Genomic DNA, 19,179 nt, shown 5'->3' on the forward strand with positions numbered 1-19,179 from the left:
TTTAAAAACCAACCTGCATAGCTATGGGTCTCCACTGCTGTGAATGAGTGGCAGCTAAAGTTATTTCACTGAACTTCTGATCTCCTTGTTTATAAAGGAGTTAATTTCCACCTGCTAGTCCCTCTCTGGTGAATGCTTCCAGCAGTTTCTTTACAGAGTTTCTTAGGGCGGACATTAGTGATTATACAAGCTTTGCAGTGTTTAAATTCTGTAGCCTCATTGAGTACAGGGTCATTTATTTTTGTTTTTCCAGGCGAGAGCAGAGGCAATTTCTTAGGAAAGCCTCCCTAACCTTCCATTGTGGGTCACAACCCCTTCTTCTTGGCTCTCATGGCGCTACACATTTCTCTCCTTTGTTGCACATATTGCAGCTGTAATCTTTAAAAATATTTACAATTACTTGATTAATATCTAGTCTCCACTAGACTGTAAGTTCCATGAAGACAGGAATTACATGTGTCTTATTGTCCATCATATCCCCAGAGCCTTCTATAAAGGCTAGCATGGAATAGGCACTCAGCAAACACTTGTTGAATAAATGAGTGACTGAGCACATAATTCACTTGGCATCCTCCATTTAGACAAACAGAATCCTGGAGGTGAACATGAAAAGACTTCAAAAGCCATCCGATGTGATTTCCTATCTGTTGGAATCATAACTGGCAGTCGGTTCTCTTCTGCTTTAACACCCACCTCAGTGGGGAATCTTCACCTTACCTATTGAAGCAGTCTGTCACTCTTGTGGGAACTTAACACCATTCCCACTCCATAGTCCAGAGTCGGGGACCCAAGGTCTTTGTGAGAACAGATGAGCTCTTATAAAAGAAAAGAGGTTTGCTTGCAAAGAGGCACGAAGGAGTTCAGAAGAACTGGCTCACCAAATAAAACAAGCCACCAGCATTTCAGAGCACAAGCCATAATATTACTAATGTTACCAAGCATATATTAGCCTGTCCATGGTGGAGAAACAGCAGCTGTCTCACACGATTATCATAGCCACAGAGGCTAGAACACTTCCTCAGTCATCAGCATTACAAATGCCTGGGATAAAGGGACTCAGAAATGGGCACCAGCGGAAGACAGCATCAACCTATTGTTTTTGGTTGATCTCATGATGCAAAGTTGTTTTTCCTCCTAACTGAGGATGATGATATGCACGTTTATACACAATGGCAGAGGGCAGAGTGGTCAGTTCTGTCCCACCTTGAATTTGTTCGGAAACTGGGAAGGAAATAGAAAGTGAAATCACCAAATAGAATAGAATGTCACTGCTTTTGAAACTCTTCTTCAGGAAAATGGGGGGCTTGGGAAACAGGGATAGGAAACCAGCTGAAGATGAACCTGGTATCATAAGGAAATATGCCAGTCAATTATGATCTGGCCAGGTCTAGAGATTAGACATATTTTTTTCCTCTTTCATCTTTAAAAGGTTCTAGCAAAAAATAAATAAATAAATAAATAAATAAATAAATAAATAAATAAATAAATAAATAAATAAAAGGTTCTAGCAATGATGCATCCTATGGGAGTGATAACTAGAAGTACAACATTGTACTTTGCTTTGCAAATTTCTTTTAATTTTAATTTCTTATGAAGAGTTTTTCATGTTTGTGCTTCTTTTCATCAACTCATTCCTCAGATGTTTATTGATCTTTGTGAACCAGATACTGAGTTAGGCTAAAGGGTCACAATGCCGAGCACGACCTTGTACAGGGCTCTGAAAAGTCTGCATTTGGGGAAGGAAGTCAGACTCTGGCCACGTACTTACAAGTGTGCAGAGTGATCAGAGGTGAAGTACAGGGTGCCCTGGGAGCTTTTAGTCAGGGCACCAACCTGTGGTAAAGGAGATCTGATTTTCTGTCTGGTTCTCAGCATATTCTAATTTGCATAGCTCTGGAGTACATTTTCCTGTAGGTGAAGTCCCCGTGGGAAGGTTAGAACATCCCGTCTCTGGAGATTTGCCAGATCAAGTACCCTACTAAAACTAGGCTGATGCCCTAATTATAAGTAACTCAGTTACACTATTACCTGCATGTCTATTTCCCTCACCTGTATGTCTGTGCTTATTTGTGAGGGCAGGTAACATGTCTTATGCATCTTGGTATTTTCCTTGGACTTGGAACATGATAGGCACTGATTCATATTCGTTGAGCATAAAATGGAGTTTGGGTTAAGACACAGTTCCTGCCTATCAGGCACATTCCCCCAAAGGAAATAGTTCCAGGGACAGTCACAAGGCAGAGAGGGTTACTTGCTAAATGGAAAGTCTGTGGGCTGCTGGAGGAGAGCCCCCACAGGCTCAAGCAATCTGGAAGTGGCTTCCTGAGCAGCTTAGCAGCCCTTTCAGAGTAAATTCATTTGTGCCATAAAAAAGACAAGATGGAGCAGGTCTGCTGAACCTCCCATCCAGTCAACGGGGGTCTGAGCATTCTTTGGGCAAACCCTTACTGAGAACTGGCTATGTACCAGGCACCAGCTACGGATACAACTCATAGTCCAGGTAGGGTAAGAACAGACAAGGTATGATAGACTAGAGGTGAGCCTGAAGGGCAACAAGAAGGGCATCCTGGTTTTGGGGGAAGTTGAAAGTCATTGCAGGCGATGTTAGCCAAGCTGATAGGTATGTTTGGAGTGGAGATTTTCAGGCAGAGAAAATAGCGTGTTTAGAAGACCAAAGGGGAGATAAAGATGGGCAGAGAGAGATAAAGAGAGACATGAGACAGATGCATGTGTTTTCAGACAACTCCACGTAGCTCTTTTTTATTTGCCGCTTCCCCGTCCTCAGACCCATCACCAGCCAGAAGCAGGAGGAGCCCAGCACTCCTGAGATGCCTATACTGGTAGATGGAACCTAATCCCTAAACTGTTAGCTTTTGGCTCCCTCGGCAAGGGTTGACATTTTTCTTGGCCGAAACCTGGAGTCTGCTCTGACTGAGCTGAATTTATACTTATCACAAGGTGCTGATTAGGCCGAAGTTAAGTGACAGGTGTTTGAAGATGCTGAAGGGGCAGAATTCCCATGCACTCAGTTGGTCTCTGAGCTGGACCAAATACAAAGAGACCCACCACTGCTTTTGTGTCAGCGAGGACTAGTGGTGCTTGCCGGTGGTGTTTCCCTTGTCTCACAATTGTGGGAGCTTGGCTTCATTTACTTTTTTAAAAATGAAACAAATGATACCAGTAACTCACATTCATAATCGGAAAATTAGATAAGGAAGAAGAGAAAAACACTGTGATCCCATTGCCCAGAGAAAAAAGCATATTGGGTTCTATTCCATTTTCTTCACCAGTATGTAGTTAAGAGACATTTTTGAAAACTTAATAAGGTAGTGGAAAGCATTCATTTTCCCCAAAAGTTTTTTATATTTCCCTTATCCATGATGGTATTTTGCATTTATTTATATAGTATTCAACAGTTCATAGACCAGTGCTACTTTCTGTCACACTAAAGTCTTACAATTGTGTGAGAAAGGTGACATTATCCCCATTGTACAAAGAAACTGAGGCTCAGAAATGTTATGTGACTTGTTCAAATGCAAACAGCTAATAAGTAGCAGTGTTTCAGATTCTGGTTTTGTGACTCTTAAATATAAAGCATTTTCCATTGAAATATAACCTCCATGACTGCAAAAGCAACAGCTTTAGAAACACACACACCTGCATACCCACCCACACATCATTGTCTTTTTTTTCACTAGGAGCTTGTCATCATTCATTAGAACCCTAAAGAAAATGAATGTGCCCAGATTTTCTGAGCATTAGAGTTACTTAGAGTTATGTATTTAAAAAAAAAATTTTTTTAACATGTATTTATTTTTGAGAGACAGAGAGACAGATTGCCAGAGGGGGAGGGGCAGAGAGAGAGAGGGAGACATAGAATCTGAATCAGGCTCCAGGCTCTGAGCTGTCAGCACAGAGTTCGATGTGGGGCTTGAACTCACGGACTGTGAGATCATGACCTGAGCTGAAGTTGGACACTTAACCGACTGAGCCACCCAGGCACCCCATAGAGTTACCTAGAGTTTTGATTAGATAAATATGATTAATGAGAGTAGTCAGAATTTCCAGAAAGACCAGGGAGCGTGCAAATGAAATACAATAATTGTGTATGTTATCAAAGGCAGATCTTTTGTTGATAATGTTAGGTATGTCATTTAGTTATCTCCAAATAACTAAAGAGTTGGGTAAGATTTTTAGATTTTATTTTATTTACTTAGAACAGGAAAAGCACAAAGGAACCCTATGCTTTTAGGCTAGCCTAAATAAATAACTAAATAAATAAGGAAAAGAAAAGGAAGGAAGAAAAATACCCCCTGGAAGCATAGACAAATAATTGCAAAGCTGTATACTTTTGTCATGAATTCTAAATGTATAGGGGAAGCTGCCAAAATCTTGCTGCTCAGGGTGAGCAATTACCATAACATCATTTGCAAATGCTGTGAGGGCCAGAGAGCTAATTTCTGTTCCTTGAAATAGCAATACAGGTGAATAAAAGTCCATAGATAATAAAATTAGGTAAACGAAAAATTTGTTACATAAAGCGCTAAAAGTATTGCCTAGTGTCTCTGGTTTTGTCAGCATCCAGCTTCTGAGAACTATTGTTTCTAAAAGTGGTTATCTTATTGAAGAGAAGATCTTTTGGGAAAAAAAAAAAAGTTGTGTGTTTTTATGATCCAAAAAGAGAAAGAGAAAGTATTGGAGTAGATTAATTAATTAACTCATTCATGCACTCCTTCACAGTTATTTACCTATTCCATGTGCTGTGCTAGTCACCAGACTTAGTTTTAAGGGTAAATAAGAGATGTCTCTAGGATATACAGGAAAAGTGGGGTGAAAGGCTCATAAATAGATTAGCAAGGAGTATGTCCCACAGCAGAGGTTTTGAGCAGGTCGCTATAGGAGAAGAAAGAGAAAGTAGCTCATAACTGCCTAGGGAAGCTGGGAACTAGTCCCAGAGAGGAGAGGACATTTGAGTTGAGTCTAAAAGGATGAAAAGGGGAAGGATATTCATGCCTACTACATAGTTAGCATTGTGAGATACTCTTTTTAAGAATAAGTCTCAGTGGGAAATCAAGGACAGACAGGCACATAAAGAATTCAAGGCATGATAATATGCAAAGCACCATCAGAGAGGGATTGTATTGAGTCCTATTCAGAAGTCAGAAAGTAGCACTTAATATCTGTGAGTGGTGTTTTGTTTTGTTTTGGTTTGTTTCATTTTATTTTATTTATTTTATTTTTTTTTTAAATTTTTTTTTAACGTTTTTTATTTATTTTTGGGACAGAGAGAGACAGAGCATGAACGGGGGAGGGGCAGAGAGAGAGGGAGACACAGAATCGGAAACAGGCTCCAGGCTCTGAGCCATCAGCCCAGAGCCCGAGGCGGGGCTCGAACTCACGGACCGCGAGATCGTGACCTGGCTGAAGTCGGACGCTTAACCGACTGCGCCACCCAGGCGCCCCTTGGTTTGTTTCATTTTAGAATAAGGAAGTTAAAGGCTAAAAAGGAGACTTGTGTCCCACATCGGGCTCTTGGAAAGGGTCTCCAGAACACATGCAGAGGAAACAACTTGTTGGTTTCAGAAAGATTTTAGCAAGTACCTCAGAAGGGGACAGATGTGCCACAGTTGATTTAACCAAATCTCTGTTGGTTAAAGAAAGATGTCCTAGATTGGAGTTGCTGGATCCACAAGTAGGTCCATTTTTAAGGCTTTCATACTTTTTGCCAAATTGCTCTCCAGAAGATTGTACCTTTCCCTGTAGCAGCATGCTGGAATCCCATTTCCCTTAAACGTCCCCTGATACTAGGTATTCTCATTTTGAAATCTGTGGCATTTGCCAAGCAAGCAGCAGTTTCTCATTGTGGTTTTAACTTTAATTTATTTTTTTAAAAAATTAATGCTAGCTTCTTATGTGATTGGGTACCTGTATTTATTCTTTGGTGAATTGTTTATTTATATCCTTGGTCTGTATTTCTATTGAGGTTTTACTTTTTTCTTGTTAATATATAATTTTTTTTCTATATTGAATGTATTAAACATCTATTTTATATTGCAAATGTGTTTTTTTTTTAAGTTTGCCAATGGCCTTTTGCTTTTATCTGTAGTGATTTTGCTGATAGAAATGGCAACTTTAAAAACTGTATGTATGTATGTATGTATTTTCAGAGAGAGAGAGAGGGAGGGAGCATGCATGCGTGCACACACGAGCTGGGGAGGGGCAGAGAGAGAGGGAGAGAGAGAATCCCAAGGAGGCTCTGGGCTGTCAGTGCAAAACCCTGTGTGAGGCTTGATCTCACAAACTGTGAGATCAAGACCTGAGCCAAAATCAAGAGTCGGACACTTAACTGACTGAGCCACCCAGGTGCCCCTGAAATGGTAATTTTTTTTAGTAGACACATACGTAGATTTTTTTTTTCCTTTATGAATTCTGAATTTACCTGTATTTGCTATCCCTAAGACTTTAAAATATATTATATATATTTTATATTATTTACATTATATATTTATATCTATATCTCTATGTATCTTTATATATATATATATATATATATATATATATATATATATATATGTATCTTCTAGGATTTAAAGGTTTTCAAGTTTTTTTGAGAGAGAGCATGAGTGGGGGAGAGGGGCAGAGGGAGGGAGAGAATCTTAAGCAGGCTCCATGCTTAAGTGTGGAACCTCATGCGGGCTTAATCCCATGACCCTGGGATCATGACCTGAGCTGAAACTAAGAGTTGGACGCTTAACTGACCTAGCCCCCCAAGCACCCCTAAAGCTTTTCCAATTTTGTATTTGAGTATCTAATCCATTTGGAAATCTTTTTGGTATAGTGTTTTATAGGGAAAAAAGCTGAATTTTTCCCCAACTGTTTAGTTACCGAAATATTATTTAAAAAGTAATCCATTCTTTTCCTACAGACTTGAAGTGATACCTTTATCATATATTCAAGTTGCATATGTGTATGGGTCTCTTTCTAAATACTCTCTTTTGTTCCATTAAGCTACCAGACTTTTAATTATTGAATATCTATAATGGCCATGTTCTTCCATTATTTGTTTAAGATTTTTTTTTCTGCTCACATTCATACTTTATAAATGATATCTCAAATTCTACCAACTATTCCGCTGACATATTTATTGGCATTTGCTGTAAATATCTAAATTACTTTGGGAAGCATCAACTTCTTTTCAATATTATGTTACTTTGTTCAGTATGTATTCAAGTTCCTCAGTAAAGTTGTGTGACTGTTTTGGTTCGGTCTACATGTTTATTATTGAGTTCGTTCCCAAATGTTTTAGAGAAATCACGTTTCTCACAGCTGTTTGCTGTCCTCCCACCAGGTTCTGACCACATCCGTGAGAAAGATGGACTCTGGGCTGTCCTCGCTTGGCTCTCCATTCTAGCCACCCGCAAACAGAGTGTGGAGGACATTCTCAAAGATCACTGGCAAAAGTATGGCCGGAATTTCTTCACCAGGTAAGTCACAGCCTGGCTGGAGTACAGAGGTAGGGTGGGGAAGTGGGTGGAGAGAATTCTCATGTGTACACATTTTTTCCTGTCTCAAGTGATAATAAAACCCAAGTTCATCCAGCCTCTGCAAATTGAAAGGACTTTAAAATAATTCAGAGTCCAAAGAAATTACATCTTTTATGTTAGCCATAAAGAATGAGACTTAAAAAATTTAATTAACATATTCAAAAGAATGTTTTCTAAGCCTTTTAAATGTACCTGCAGGTATGGGGTGCCTGGGTGGCCCAGACGGTTGAGCGTCTGACTCTTGATTTTGGCTCAGGTCATGTTCCCAGTGTTATAGGATTGAGGCCTGTGTCAGACTGTGTGCTGAGTGTGGAGCCTGCTTAAGTTTCTCTTTCTCCCCCTCTGCCCCTCTCCCCCACTCATGCATGCTCTCTCTCTCTAAAGAGTTTTTAAAAATTATTTTAAATTGGGGCGCCTGGGTGGCGCAGTCGGTTAAGCGTCCGACTTCAGCCAGGTCACGATCTCGCGGTCCGTGAGTTCGAGCCCCGCGTCGGGCTCTGGGCTGATGGCTCGGAGCCTGGAGCCTGTTTCCGATTCTGTGTCTCCCTCTCTCTCTGCCCCTCCCCCGTTCATGCTCTGTCTCTCTCTGTCCCAAAAATAAATAAAAAAAAAAACGTTGAAAAAAAAAATTTAAAAATTTTTTTAAATTAAAAAAAATTTTAAATGTACCTGCAGGTAGACATGACAATTGCATTGAATTTGAATTCAGAAGAACGGATTAGAATTTTATTTCTGCCCCTTAGTGCACTGGGAAGTCACTTAGCCTCTCTCTAACAGAATACTGTACTCATTTCTTTCGTTTGTAGAAATGGAAATAACAGTCTGCCATTGAGTAGGTTAAATGAAATAGGAGTCAGAAAGTGTTTTATAAACTCTGGGGCACTCAAAGTATGGCAACTTTATTTTTCTGAAATTATGGAAACAATTATGCCTAGTCTAAATCAACTTTTCTGACTCATTAAAATAGGTCCCCAAAGGTTGCATACCTGTCAATACTTCTTTCATTGATTCAATAAATATTGACTGTGTACCTACTTTCCTCCAGGCACTGGGGATTCAGCAGTGAACAAAATACTTTGAATACTTAGTAATTCCTCTTTGCCATGCACACTTCTGTTTTTAAAAAGCATTAATTTTTTTTTTTTTTTTTGAGTAGTGCTTTTCACTAATTCCAATTTGCCTTCCCCTGGTAAGTGTAAAAATCTAACAAAATTTTTCCTAGAATTTCTCATATTTCCTACATAGGAAATATGAGAAAAAGGAGAGTAGATGAATTGTTTATGTAAGAAATGCAAAGATGTAGTTTCTTTGGACCTCAGTTGCCTTTTCTATAAAATAGGTGAGTTAAATTGGAGAATTTAAAAAATATGTCACGGATTGAATAGTCCACGATCTCTGGATAGTCAGTAAGAATTTAACCTTAAGCAATTCAGCGTCCTTAATCAGAATCCTTTATCAACTTTGGAGAAGTTCATTGCTGTCTTCCTAAAGTTATTTGTTTGAGGAAGGTATAAGCAATAGCTGTCACGTGGTACTGGAACAGTACCTGGAAACCAAGGCAAGAATCTCTACTTTCTAACAACCAGAAAAACGTGGTAATTCAGAATGGCAGTCATGAACTCTGTAGAGCCTAGAGTGTCATGTAGACAGGACCATCTCTGTTTTTGTTCTTCATGGTATCACCAAACACCTCACTTGTAGTGACACTGTCAATACGCTTTGAGTTTTTTTTTAATGTTTATTTATTTTTGAGAGAGACAGAGTACGAGCAGGGGAAGGGCAGAGAGAAAGGCAGACACAGAATCCAAAGCAGGCTCCAGGCTCTGAGCTGTCAGCACAGAGCCCGATGCAGGGCTCGAACCTATGAACTGCAAGATCATGACCTGAGCCACAGTTGGACACTTAATGGCCTGAGCCACCCGGGTGCCCCTGTAAATATGCTTTGAATAAATAAATGGATGAGTTAACAAGTGAATAGTAGCCAGAGTGGAATAAGATTAGGAGGGTTTGTTTGGAGAAGGAAGGGGTCACTCTTGAACCAGTTAAAAGTCTCCATCTAAAAACCATTTTAACATATTTTTATCAATGTCAAATAATTGCTATATAAGTATTTCAAATAAAGTCCCTAGAACCTACATTTATGGCTAATTAAGACTCTACTGTACCCTCATTTATTTAACAAAAGTGCCAGGCACCTCAGCTGCATTGTTTCGTATCAGTCTCAAAGCAGTTCTTGATAAGGCAACTGAGATTCTCAGGGATGAAGCAACTTGCCCATAGCTGTACAGTTAGTAACCGATAGGGGCTAGATTCATCGCATGCTCTATGGCCAAAGCCCAGATTCTTTCCATTATACCCCTCTGTGCCTAGGATTTATAGAACACTTCCCTCAAACGCCCAAAGGTCACAGATGTAAAGCACAAACACCTGGCTGTAATTTCTTGCTGTTTATCATTTTAACTAGGGGAAAGAGCTGACTTCAAGATTAAGGAGACTCTTGTCCTTGATTCATAGAATCTGGAGCCAGAACAGGTTGGCCTTAATTCCCCAGTATTTCTCATGTCTCAGAGGTGTCATCTTACACATATCATATTTGTTTCACTATCACAAATAAATATAGACTCTGCTGTCTTGAGCCTCTAAAAAATAACTCTCTCAAGAGGGTGTGTGCTACTAGGTCAAGAAAATCCACCTGTAAGAGTCTTTAACCTCATAAGAAAGAAGTCCAGAACAATTCTTGGAGTAATAATAACAGTTATAGAATTTCTTTTGTGATTTTTTTTTTTTTTTTTTTTTTTGCTTTGACCCTTTTGTGTCCACACCAGGCCTCCTCTGTGGGGATGAAGCCAAAGCACTTTGGACCAGAATCCACCTTCACTGAAAGGACAGAGGTGTTTCAGATGTAAAGAGTTAGGGTTTGACTCCTTCCATCTGGTCAGTGAAAACTTGGCCTTACTTTAGGAAGCTCCTGTGGAGACTGGAACTCTCCTTGGCCAAAATCTCAACAGCCTCAGGCAGGTCCCAGACTGGGAGCTGGCCCAGCATTTATCCCAAAGAAGCTCTAGGAGTTTGGAAGGGAAGTGCCTGAGTCATATGCTCCTTGATGCAGAGTTCTCTAGAGATAACATTGCATTTAATTCTACCTCCTCAGGATGTGGTGATTAAATGTTAGATAGAATCTCTCAAAAGCCTTTCTTTGAAGCTTCTGAGAGCTTATTCTGTACAAAAGCCAAGATGGGAGTCTTCTGCTTATTCAGAAGCTCCTAACCCTTTCCTGAAATCCTGCAAAGCCTTCCTTTCATCCCCGACCTGGTCCCTCCCCAGAGACGAACAAGGTCAGCCTTTTGCCAGCTTCTTCTGAAGTTAGGTGGTTTTGGGGGGACAGCCAAACAAATGATGAAGAAAGTGGTAATCTACTTAGTGTGATCTGAAGTCAGCCTGGGGCCCCGCCTTTGTGACTTCTTGCAGGTATGACTATGAGGAGGTGGAAGCTGAGGGTGCCAACAAAATGATGAAGGACTTGGAGGCCCTGATATCTGATCGCTCCTTCGTGGGGAAACAGTTCCCAGTGGGTGATAAAGTTTACACTGTGGAGAAAATTGACAACTTTGAATACAGTGATCCAGTGGATGGAAGCATTTCAAGGAATCAGGTAGGAGCAGATTTATGTGAATTGGGAGAGAGGCCTCAGAGCTCATCTATGAAATCTCATGAGAAAAAGGAAAAAAGCCCCTCGATCATTTCTCCTTTGCTGCCTTGTTTTCCTGGGGTTGACAGTTCTCTGCTGGGTCACACACAACATGCAAACATACTCGTAGGGAAATGGGTTTTGCCCTGGTTCTATGCACTTCCCTATGCCCTCCTCCTGGGATTCTTAGCCTCAGCTCCAGAGGGATTTTTACAGCCTCCAGAATCCCACGTAAGGCATTGTGTTGAAGGCGTGTGCAGAAAGAAGCTCTAGAATCTAAAGGTGAAAAGGTGAACAACTGCCTTAGGTATCAATCCCTTTTTCTCTCAAGAGATGATAGCACAATGCCAGCCGCAAGAGTGTCGTTATCGTAGACGTTCCTATGGTATGTTCTAGTTTCTAAAAAAAGAAAAAAAAATGACGAGGCATTCCAGACTTAGAAATGTTAACTATTACTACCCATAGCATGTGACATGCAGCCAATCCTAACACAGCAGCGCTCATCTAGATAATCACAGTTGAGAGCCTGGGCTGTGTCTGGATGGAGACAGAGCTGTTAGGGTTTCCCTCAGTGGGTGCCAGGGACCCAAGGCTGCAGGCTAGGTCAGCCCTTCTCAAGGCTTCTCACAAACACTTAGGGCATGGGGTCCTGTTTCCTCTGGTTCTATTGTCACAGGATGGACTTCCCACTAATAATTGAGAAACAGAGATAATAAAGGAGGTGAACATTCTGTTACAGCTCCCCAGTTTGCTTTTTCCTGACAGACCCAGATTTTTGGCCTGGTCCTTGTCAAGGCATCTGACAGCTTTGAAGGAGATGCACTGCAGGATTGATTTAGTGCCTTTCTGGAGACCAGATAGTGGATGAGTGGATGGAGCATGGTCACAGTGGCCCTCAGTGCCAGGAGTCTCCCATCCTCAAAATATGAGCACAGTGGGCTTTCTTCCCTATGCCTTTTCAGCCCCTGTGAGAACTCTGGGTCCAGTGTGGATGGTTGTAAGTGATGTCTGGGATAATTAGAAAGAGAGGCCCAGGGTGGAGTAGAGGGTGGCTGTGGAAAGGGAGAGGGTGGGGTCCAGAGGATGGCCGAGCAGAGCAGAAGATTTTATAGAGAAGCCTTCAGAGAGAAAGTGGGCATTTAGAGAAAGTAAACCCCAACTCTGCCATGTACCCAGCACCTGCGAGGAGGGAGGAGGGGAACTTAAGGGTGTCAGCATGAGTGCGCGTGCTGCTCTGCACTCTGTGAGGAGGAACTCAGCAGCTTTGCATTCTATAATCAGAAAGTCTGGGCATTTAGATCAAAGACCAGGTAGGAGGGAGAATCTTGTGGAGTAGATATAGCATCTGCCATCAAGTGAAAAGAATTTAGAAGCTTCACGTTGAAGGTCTGGATGGGGTAGACCAACCCGATATGTTTCTAGAAAGCAAGATATGGTAAACGGGAGTTAGCTGTATCCCCCCTGTGACGACAGAGTCAGGAATGTACTGTGCATTTCATCTACTGTCTTCACTGCTAAATGGCACATTTAAGCCCTCGATGGGGTTGGGTGACCAGTAGCAGGTGAGGAGCCGTGTCTTTCCCTCTGGCTGGTCTTTGGCTTTATGCAAAGTTCTTCTTTGTATGGGAGAATGACAGGCTCACAAAGACTAGAGAGTTCTCAGATAACTGTCTTGCCAAACCTTCCTACCTGTCGCCACAGAGTATCTACCCGAGTCTTCAACCTCAGGTCCCCTGAAGCAAGAAGATTGTTGAGGACGAGAGACACTGCCAGGGCGGGGAAAGAGGGCAGCAGGGGGTCAGGGACATGGCTCTGGCATGGCGCCAACATGGACCAGGGTTTGAGTCCTTAGTCATGGGTGGGGAGATTGATCACAGGATCCTGCTTGATAGGTTGGGAAGAGCCGGCTTCTGCCATCTGGGCCTCCTGTTCTCTCTTTGAGATTCTCCATCAGTATTTTGCAAAGAGTTCTTCCTCTCATCTGTCTGGAATCTCATCTGCTCTGGTTTCAGCCCATTCTGTCCATGTTTTCCTCCTAATCCGGGGATCAGATTTCTGCATCTAGTGGCTTATTTGTTTACTTATTTATCAGGCTTCAAACTGGAATGGTTAGTCCATAAATTACAGGGAAGTGGGGAGAGGTGGGGAGGGCAGGCCTGTGTCATCCAGCATCCCTGTGCCCCGGGTCAGATCCCCCACTGACCCTGGGAATGCTTCTACCCCCCCCACCCCTGATGAGCTCAGCTCCCTTTGGCTGGATGCAGTGACCGGCTGACCAAGGCAGACTCATGGGGCTTAACTGCTGCCATTTATCAAGAATCTAATCCTCCAATTGATCACGTATGGGTGAAATTAGATCTCCAAAACGAACCCCTTGTAATTTGCCAGCCTTCAGTTTCCCTTCCAGCATGTGGGGAAGACATCTCTGCTTTTCTTCTCCAGGGCTTGCGGCTCATTTTTGCAGATGGTTCTCGCATCATCTTTCGACTGAGCGGCACTGGGAGTGCAGGGGCCACCGTTCGACTATATATCGACAGCTATGAGAAGGACATTGCCAAGATCTACCAGGACCCCCAGGTAATGCCCAAGCCTTGTGCCCAGGCTACTTCTTTCTGTTGGAGGGAATGATAGAGGTTACACTGAGTCTGTGTCATCACAACCCATTTCTCAAATGGCCAAACACGTGTGCTCACTTTTCTCCATGTCTCCTTCAGTACATCCTAACAGCAGTCCTAGCTAACAATTACGTCAGTACTTTCTATTTGCCATGCTCTGTTCTAAACCCATTACCCAACTGGATTGATTCATTTAAGTCTCAAATGAGGTAGACGCTATTATTATCCCTACTACAGATAAAGAAACAGGCAGAGAAAGGTTAAGTGGCAGTTAATAGGGTTACATGCCCAGTAAGCAGCAGATTCAGGACAACTAATCTTCAAATCAGCCCCTCCTCCAATGTTCTGATCTGTCACTGGTCATTTGCCACTTTGCTTGGTCTCATTGCCTGTTCTGGCAGAGCACATGCTAGGTGGTGGGGCAGACAGTTTCATGACCCAGAAATAAAGGTCTTTATGGAAGAACCTGCAGACTTGCAGCCTGGTGGTTTGGGCTCCCAGCCCTACCTGAAGAGTCTCCAGAAGTATGTCAGAGTGAGGAGGGACTCTGGGGCCAGGGGTGGGGCAGAGAACTTGGAGGACAGCCACCCAAGGGGAGGAGCCAAGGGGGGGGGGGCACTGGCACACAGGGGACTTTCACCTCATTTGTTCCTCATGCGCTGGTCTTGATAAATGCTCCCCCAACCAGAGTTCCATAGCCAAAATTTTTAGGAAGTGCTATGGTACATTAAGCCCTTCCTCACATAATACACAGTGTGCCTTAAGGGCTCTGAGAAAGCTTATGGTGAAGACACCTGTTTAAGTGGCATCTCACCATGCTTATTTTTCCACAAAGCCTTTTTTCCTCTGACACCTAATTAAAATCCTAGGAAGCTCATTTGGAAAGCCTTGGCATAGCGGTTTTGAGCATAAGTTTTGGAGTTAGAAAGATCTTGTTTTAAATTCAGTTCCTGCCGCCTGAGTAGCTGTGTGTCTGTGGGCAAGTCATTTCAGTGCTCTGAGCTTTGGTTTCCTGGTAGAAGCCTACCTGCCTCATAGGGTCATTATAGTGATTTAAGGAGGTGAGGGATGCAAAATTATAAATACTGTGCCTGGCACATAGGATGAGCTTTTGAGAAACCGTGGCTCTGATAGTTGTTGTTATTACAAAAGGAGGGAGGTGAGAGGATGCTTCACTTTTATATTTTTTACAGTGGCCAGACTCCAGTTTCAATCACTGCCAGATCTCTGTTGTGCTATAGGTATCCCTAAAACTTAACAGAGGCAATGGTGTCTGTATTGTAGACCCACAGAATGACAGAGCAAAAGGAAAGGAAGAAGGAAATTGTTTTCTTTGTCTTAATACCTGGCACATGGTCGATACAAAGAATGAATGAAAGATCAGTTTCTTTGAACCATAGTCTTCAGGGGGTAGGAGGGAAGTGGGAGGGAGGTGGGAGGCTCTGAAGGGTATAAGGTGCTCACAATACCTAGGTGTACCACTGTTCCAGCCAGGAGATGCCTTCCTTAATCTGGAGCTGCTGGGCATCAGCCTCAACACTTTCTGGGACTGTGGGAGCCCCAGGGGGAATGGCAAGTAGTGTGGTCAGCATGTGAAGTTGCTTCTGTTGCCTTCACCCAGGAATAATGAGTTGGTGGAAATTAAGATTAGGGAAAGCAACAGTAGGCAGTAGGAAATGAACTACTGTTGGCTCTGCCGTTGAATCATTTGATGAAATCGCTTCATCTTTTTGGATATCAGTTTCCTCATCTGTAAAATGGGCAGTTTAGCTAGATAAATATATTTTTTAATTTAAAAAATATTGAATAATATTTATATTTATAAATAATATTTATAAGATATTTATATTATTCTGTAACAGTAAAATTCTCTTCTCCCTCTGCCACCCCCCCCCCCACAAGTGAGAGGTAGATGGGAGGGTAGTGTTGTTGCATTTTGAAAAGATCTCTTTGGGGGCGCCTGGGTGGCGCAGTCGGTTAAGCGTCCGACTTCAGCCAGGTCACGATCTCGCAGTCCGTGAGTTCGAGCCCCGCGTCAGGCTCTGGGCTGATGGCTCAGAGCCTGGAACCTGTTTCCGATTCTGTGTCTCCCTCTCTCTCTGCCCCTCCCCCGTTCATGCTCTGTCTCTCTCTGTCGCAAAAATAAATAAACGTTGAAAAAAAAATTAAAAAAAAAAAAAAGAAAAGATCTCTTTGGGTACAGTGTAGGAAACAAATTAGAGGATGCAGAAATGGAAGCAGAAGCACCATTGTTCCAGGTAAGAAAGAGAACATTGATTTAGAAAGATCTGTGGCCCTGGGAGAGGTGGAGAGAAATGGCGGCCATTGAAAGATACTTAGAAGGTAAAAGTCACGTAGGCTTCCTGATAGATTGGAGAAGGGGAATGTGGGAGAAGAAGGGGTCAAGAGTAACTCTTAGCTGTTCATTGGCTTTATTTGATGGACTGTGGTGTTAAGTCATTGAGATAGGGATGCTGGAAGCAGGTTTTAGGGGAAAGACACATCTTTGTGCTTAGACTTGCAGAGTCTTTGGGATGTGGGAGTAGGGAGTAGGCCGTCAGACTTGTGGGTCTTGGAGGGAATCTGAGGGCTGGAGCTACGGATCTGTGTCTAGAGAAAGTAATGGAAAAGGTTCTCCTTGTGTCTCCCTCAGGTCATGTTGGCTCCCCTTATTTCCATTGCTCTGAAGGTGTCCCAACTCCAAGAAAGGACGGGACGCACTGCACCCACTGTTATCACCTAAGAAGACAGGCCAGATGCGGTACGTCCCTCCACCCCGGACCCTCCAAGTCATCTGATTGAAGAGCATGGACAGAAGCAAAGCGTATTCACCCAGGCTTTTTAGGATTCGTTTTTTCCACTAACCAGTTGTTGATGAATGGCACATTAGTGCGACACTGCCATTTGTGGGAAAGAGGAAAAGAGGACCCAGGGGCTTATGCTAATGCCACCTCCTTTTTGTGCCCTTAGGCCCTGCTGCTGTGTGGGTATTTGTCTCCCTAGCACCAGCTTCTGTTGACTACAATGTGAGATGGAGGTTGAGCATCAGCTAGTGAGGCCATTTCTCATCCTTAGGATGTACCAACGACAGGACACTGCAGCTTTTGTTCTCTTCCGTGAATTCTTTCCCCATTAACTGTTTACATGTGATCCAGCAAAATGCAATTTCTGGTGCCTTCTCTCCAGTCAGTTCTTTCCTCAGAGTGAGACGTACTTGTCTACAGATTTCTGCCGTGGTTTGCAACATAGTCCCAGTCACACAAATATTTTGGGATATTAAAGCAAAATAAGCTACTCTTTCTTGATGTCTTTTTTTTTCTTAACAGCAAAATGCTCTTTCAATTTCAGAAAGAAAATAGAAAATTTTTTTAAAGTTTTTTTTTTAATGTTTGTTTATTTTTGAGAGAGAGCCAGAATGCCAACGGGGGAGGGGCAGAGACAGAGGGAGACACAGAATCCGAAGCAGGCTCCAGGCTCTGAGCTGTCAGGACAGAGCCCGAGGCAGGGGTCGAACTCACAAGCTGCGAGATCATGACCTGAGCCAAAGTCGGACGCTCAACTGACTGAGCCACCCAGGTGCCCCAATAGATTTCTTTTTTAAAGGAAGGTGTTGTATTTTGTTTTGATGTCCTAGCTAGAAAACAAAATATTCTGTGTGCTAAGTTTGAAATCCTTGAAATGCTCGAAAACTGGAATTTCAGATCTTAGGGTCAACTGAGCCCTGGATCCATCGGAAGTGGGTAAAATAAACTTGACATGGTTAATTTGGATGAAGGAAAGCAAGATTTTCAGGAGATCTTAAATTTTTTTTTTTTTAACGTTTTATTTATTTTTGAGACAGGGAGAGACAGAGCATGAAGAGGGGAGCGTCAGAGAGAGGGAGACACAAAATCTGAAACAGGCTCCAGGCTCTGAGCCGTCAGCACAGAGCCTGACGCGAGGCTCGAACTCACGGACCAAGAGATCACGACTTGAGGTGAAGTCGGCCACTCAACCGACTGAGCCACCCAGGCGCCCCTTCAGGAGATCTTAAATAGCAAAGCACTGCCATGTGCTTTATGGTGTTGAGATGCCATAATGCTATTGAGGGGCTAGAAGTAGAGCTCTCAGAATACATCAGTAGGATTATTGGCATTTAGCTGGATATTTTAAGCCCACTGGCATCCTCCTCATCTTAAAACACATATATTTAATCCATAAGTAAAATGGGATAGTTAAAAGCATAGGCTTGGGGGGCGCCTGGGTGGCTCAGTTGGTTAAGCGTCCGACTTCACCCGGGTCACGATCTCGCGGTCCGTGAGTTTGAGCCCCGCATCAGGCTCTGGGCTGATGGCTCAGAGCCTGGAGCCTGCTTCCGATTCTGTGTCTCCCTCTTTCCCTGCCCTTCCCCCGTTCATGCTCTGTCTCTCTCTGTCTCAAAAATAAACGTTAAAAAAAAAAAAAAATTAAAAAAAAAAAAAAAGCATAGGCTTGGGAGCCAGCAGACCTGAGTTTGAATCCCACTGGAGACTTTGAGTCACTTTTGAATATCATTCTCCATATCTTTAACATTAGGATGAAGGGGCGCCTGGCTGGCTCAGTTGGTAGAGTTGCGACTTCTGATCTCAGTGTGGTGAGTTCAAGCTGCACATTGGGTGTCGAACCTACTTAAAAAAAATTATTAAAAAAAAATTGTTGAGATGAAAGTAGTTCCAACTTTATAGGGTCATTGAGAACATTCAGTGAGTGGACCTGGGAAAAGCAGTGGGCACTTTATCTAGTTCATGGTAAGTTGTCCAGCAAGTGGGAACTGGGATTACGCTTATACTATTGTTTCTAGATTATTAAGTATCAGAAAAACAAAAGTTGTAACACTAATACTTGTGATGCATTTATGCTTTGCAGGGCATATCCACAAAGTCACCTTACCATACAAACTATTCCAGAGAGGCAGCCCAGCTCTGCACCCCTCCCTGACCCAGAGTGGACTCCCCCCGTTCCAGGTGACAGGGTCTCCATCTGGGGTGAGATTTCCAGTGTTGCCATTTAGCAACAGGGTCTAGTCCAGCAGATGGAACTGAGGTTTCACCCAGATGTGAGGAAGAGGAGTATTTGTCGAACAAATGCCAGCCATTATTCTGAGTGTTTTGTGTATATTTTTTTACATGCTCTCAATCACTCTATGAGGTAGATGCTCTGGATATCCCCATTTTACAGATGAAGTCTAGTTACTTGCCCACTGTCTCACTGCTGGATGGCAGTGACAGGCCCCCAGTCCGTGAAGCTCAGCCCTGCCTGGTTTGCCAGTGTTTTGTATTGCCCCTTCTATTGACTCGCTGCTTCTAACAGGTGA

The 19,179-nt window shown here is 42.8% G+C and overlaps 1 protein-coding gene across 3 annotated transcripts in view; it reads left to right on the forward strand.

The window, feature by feature from the left end:
• The window catches only part of PGM1 (phosphoglucomutase 1), a 63,887-nt gene extending 46,746 nt beyond the window's left edge, over positions 1-17,141 (forward strand). For all 3 annotated transcript variants that reach the window (XM_086717191.1, XM_086717190.1, XM_025932807.2), the window contains 4 exons: positions 7,349-7,484; positions 11,013-11,196; positions 13,675-13,809; positions 16,501-17,141. In XM_086717191.1, the coding sequence (XP_086573317.1) occupies positions 7,349-7,484; positions 11,013-11,196; positions 13,675-13,809; positions 16,501-16,590 (545 nt within the window). In that variant the 3' untranslated portion in view covers positions 16,591-17,141. The remainder of the gene's footprint in view (positions 1-7,348; positions 7,485-11,012; positions 11,197-13,674; positions 13,810-16,500) is intronic.
• The last annotated feature ends 2,038 nt before the right edge of the window (positions 17,142-19,179 follow it).

This window comes from Puma concolor, chromosome C1 (genome assembly GCF_028749965.1).
Source record: "Puma concolor isolate L17-30 chromosome C1, mPumCon1.1.hap2, whole genome shotgun sequence".
Lineage (NCBI taxonomy): Eukaryota > Metazoa > Chordata > Mammalia > Carnivora > Felidae > Puma > Puma concolor.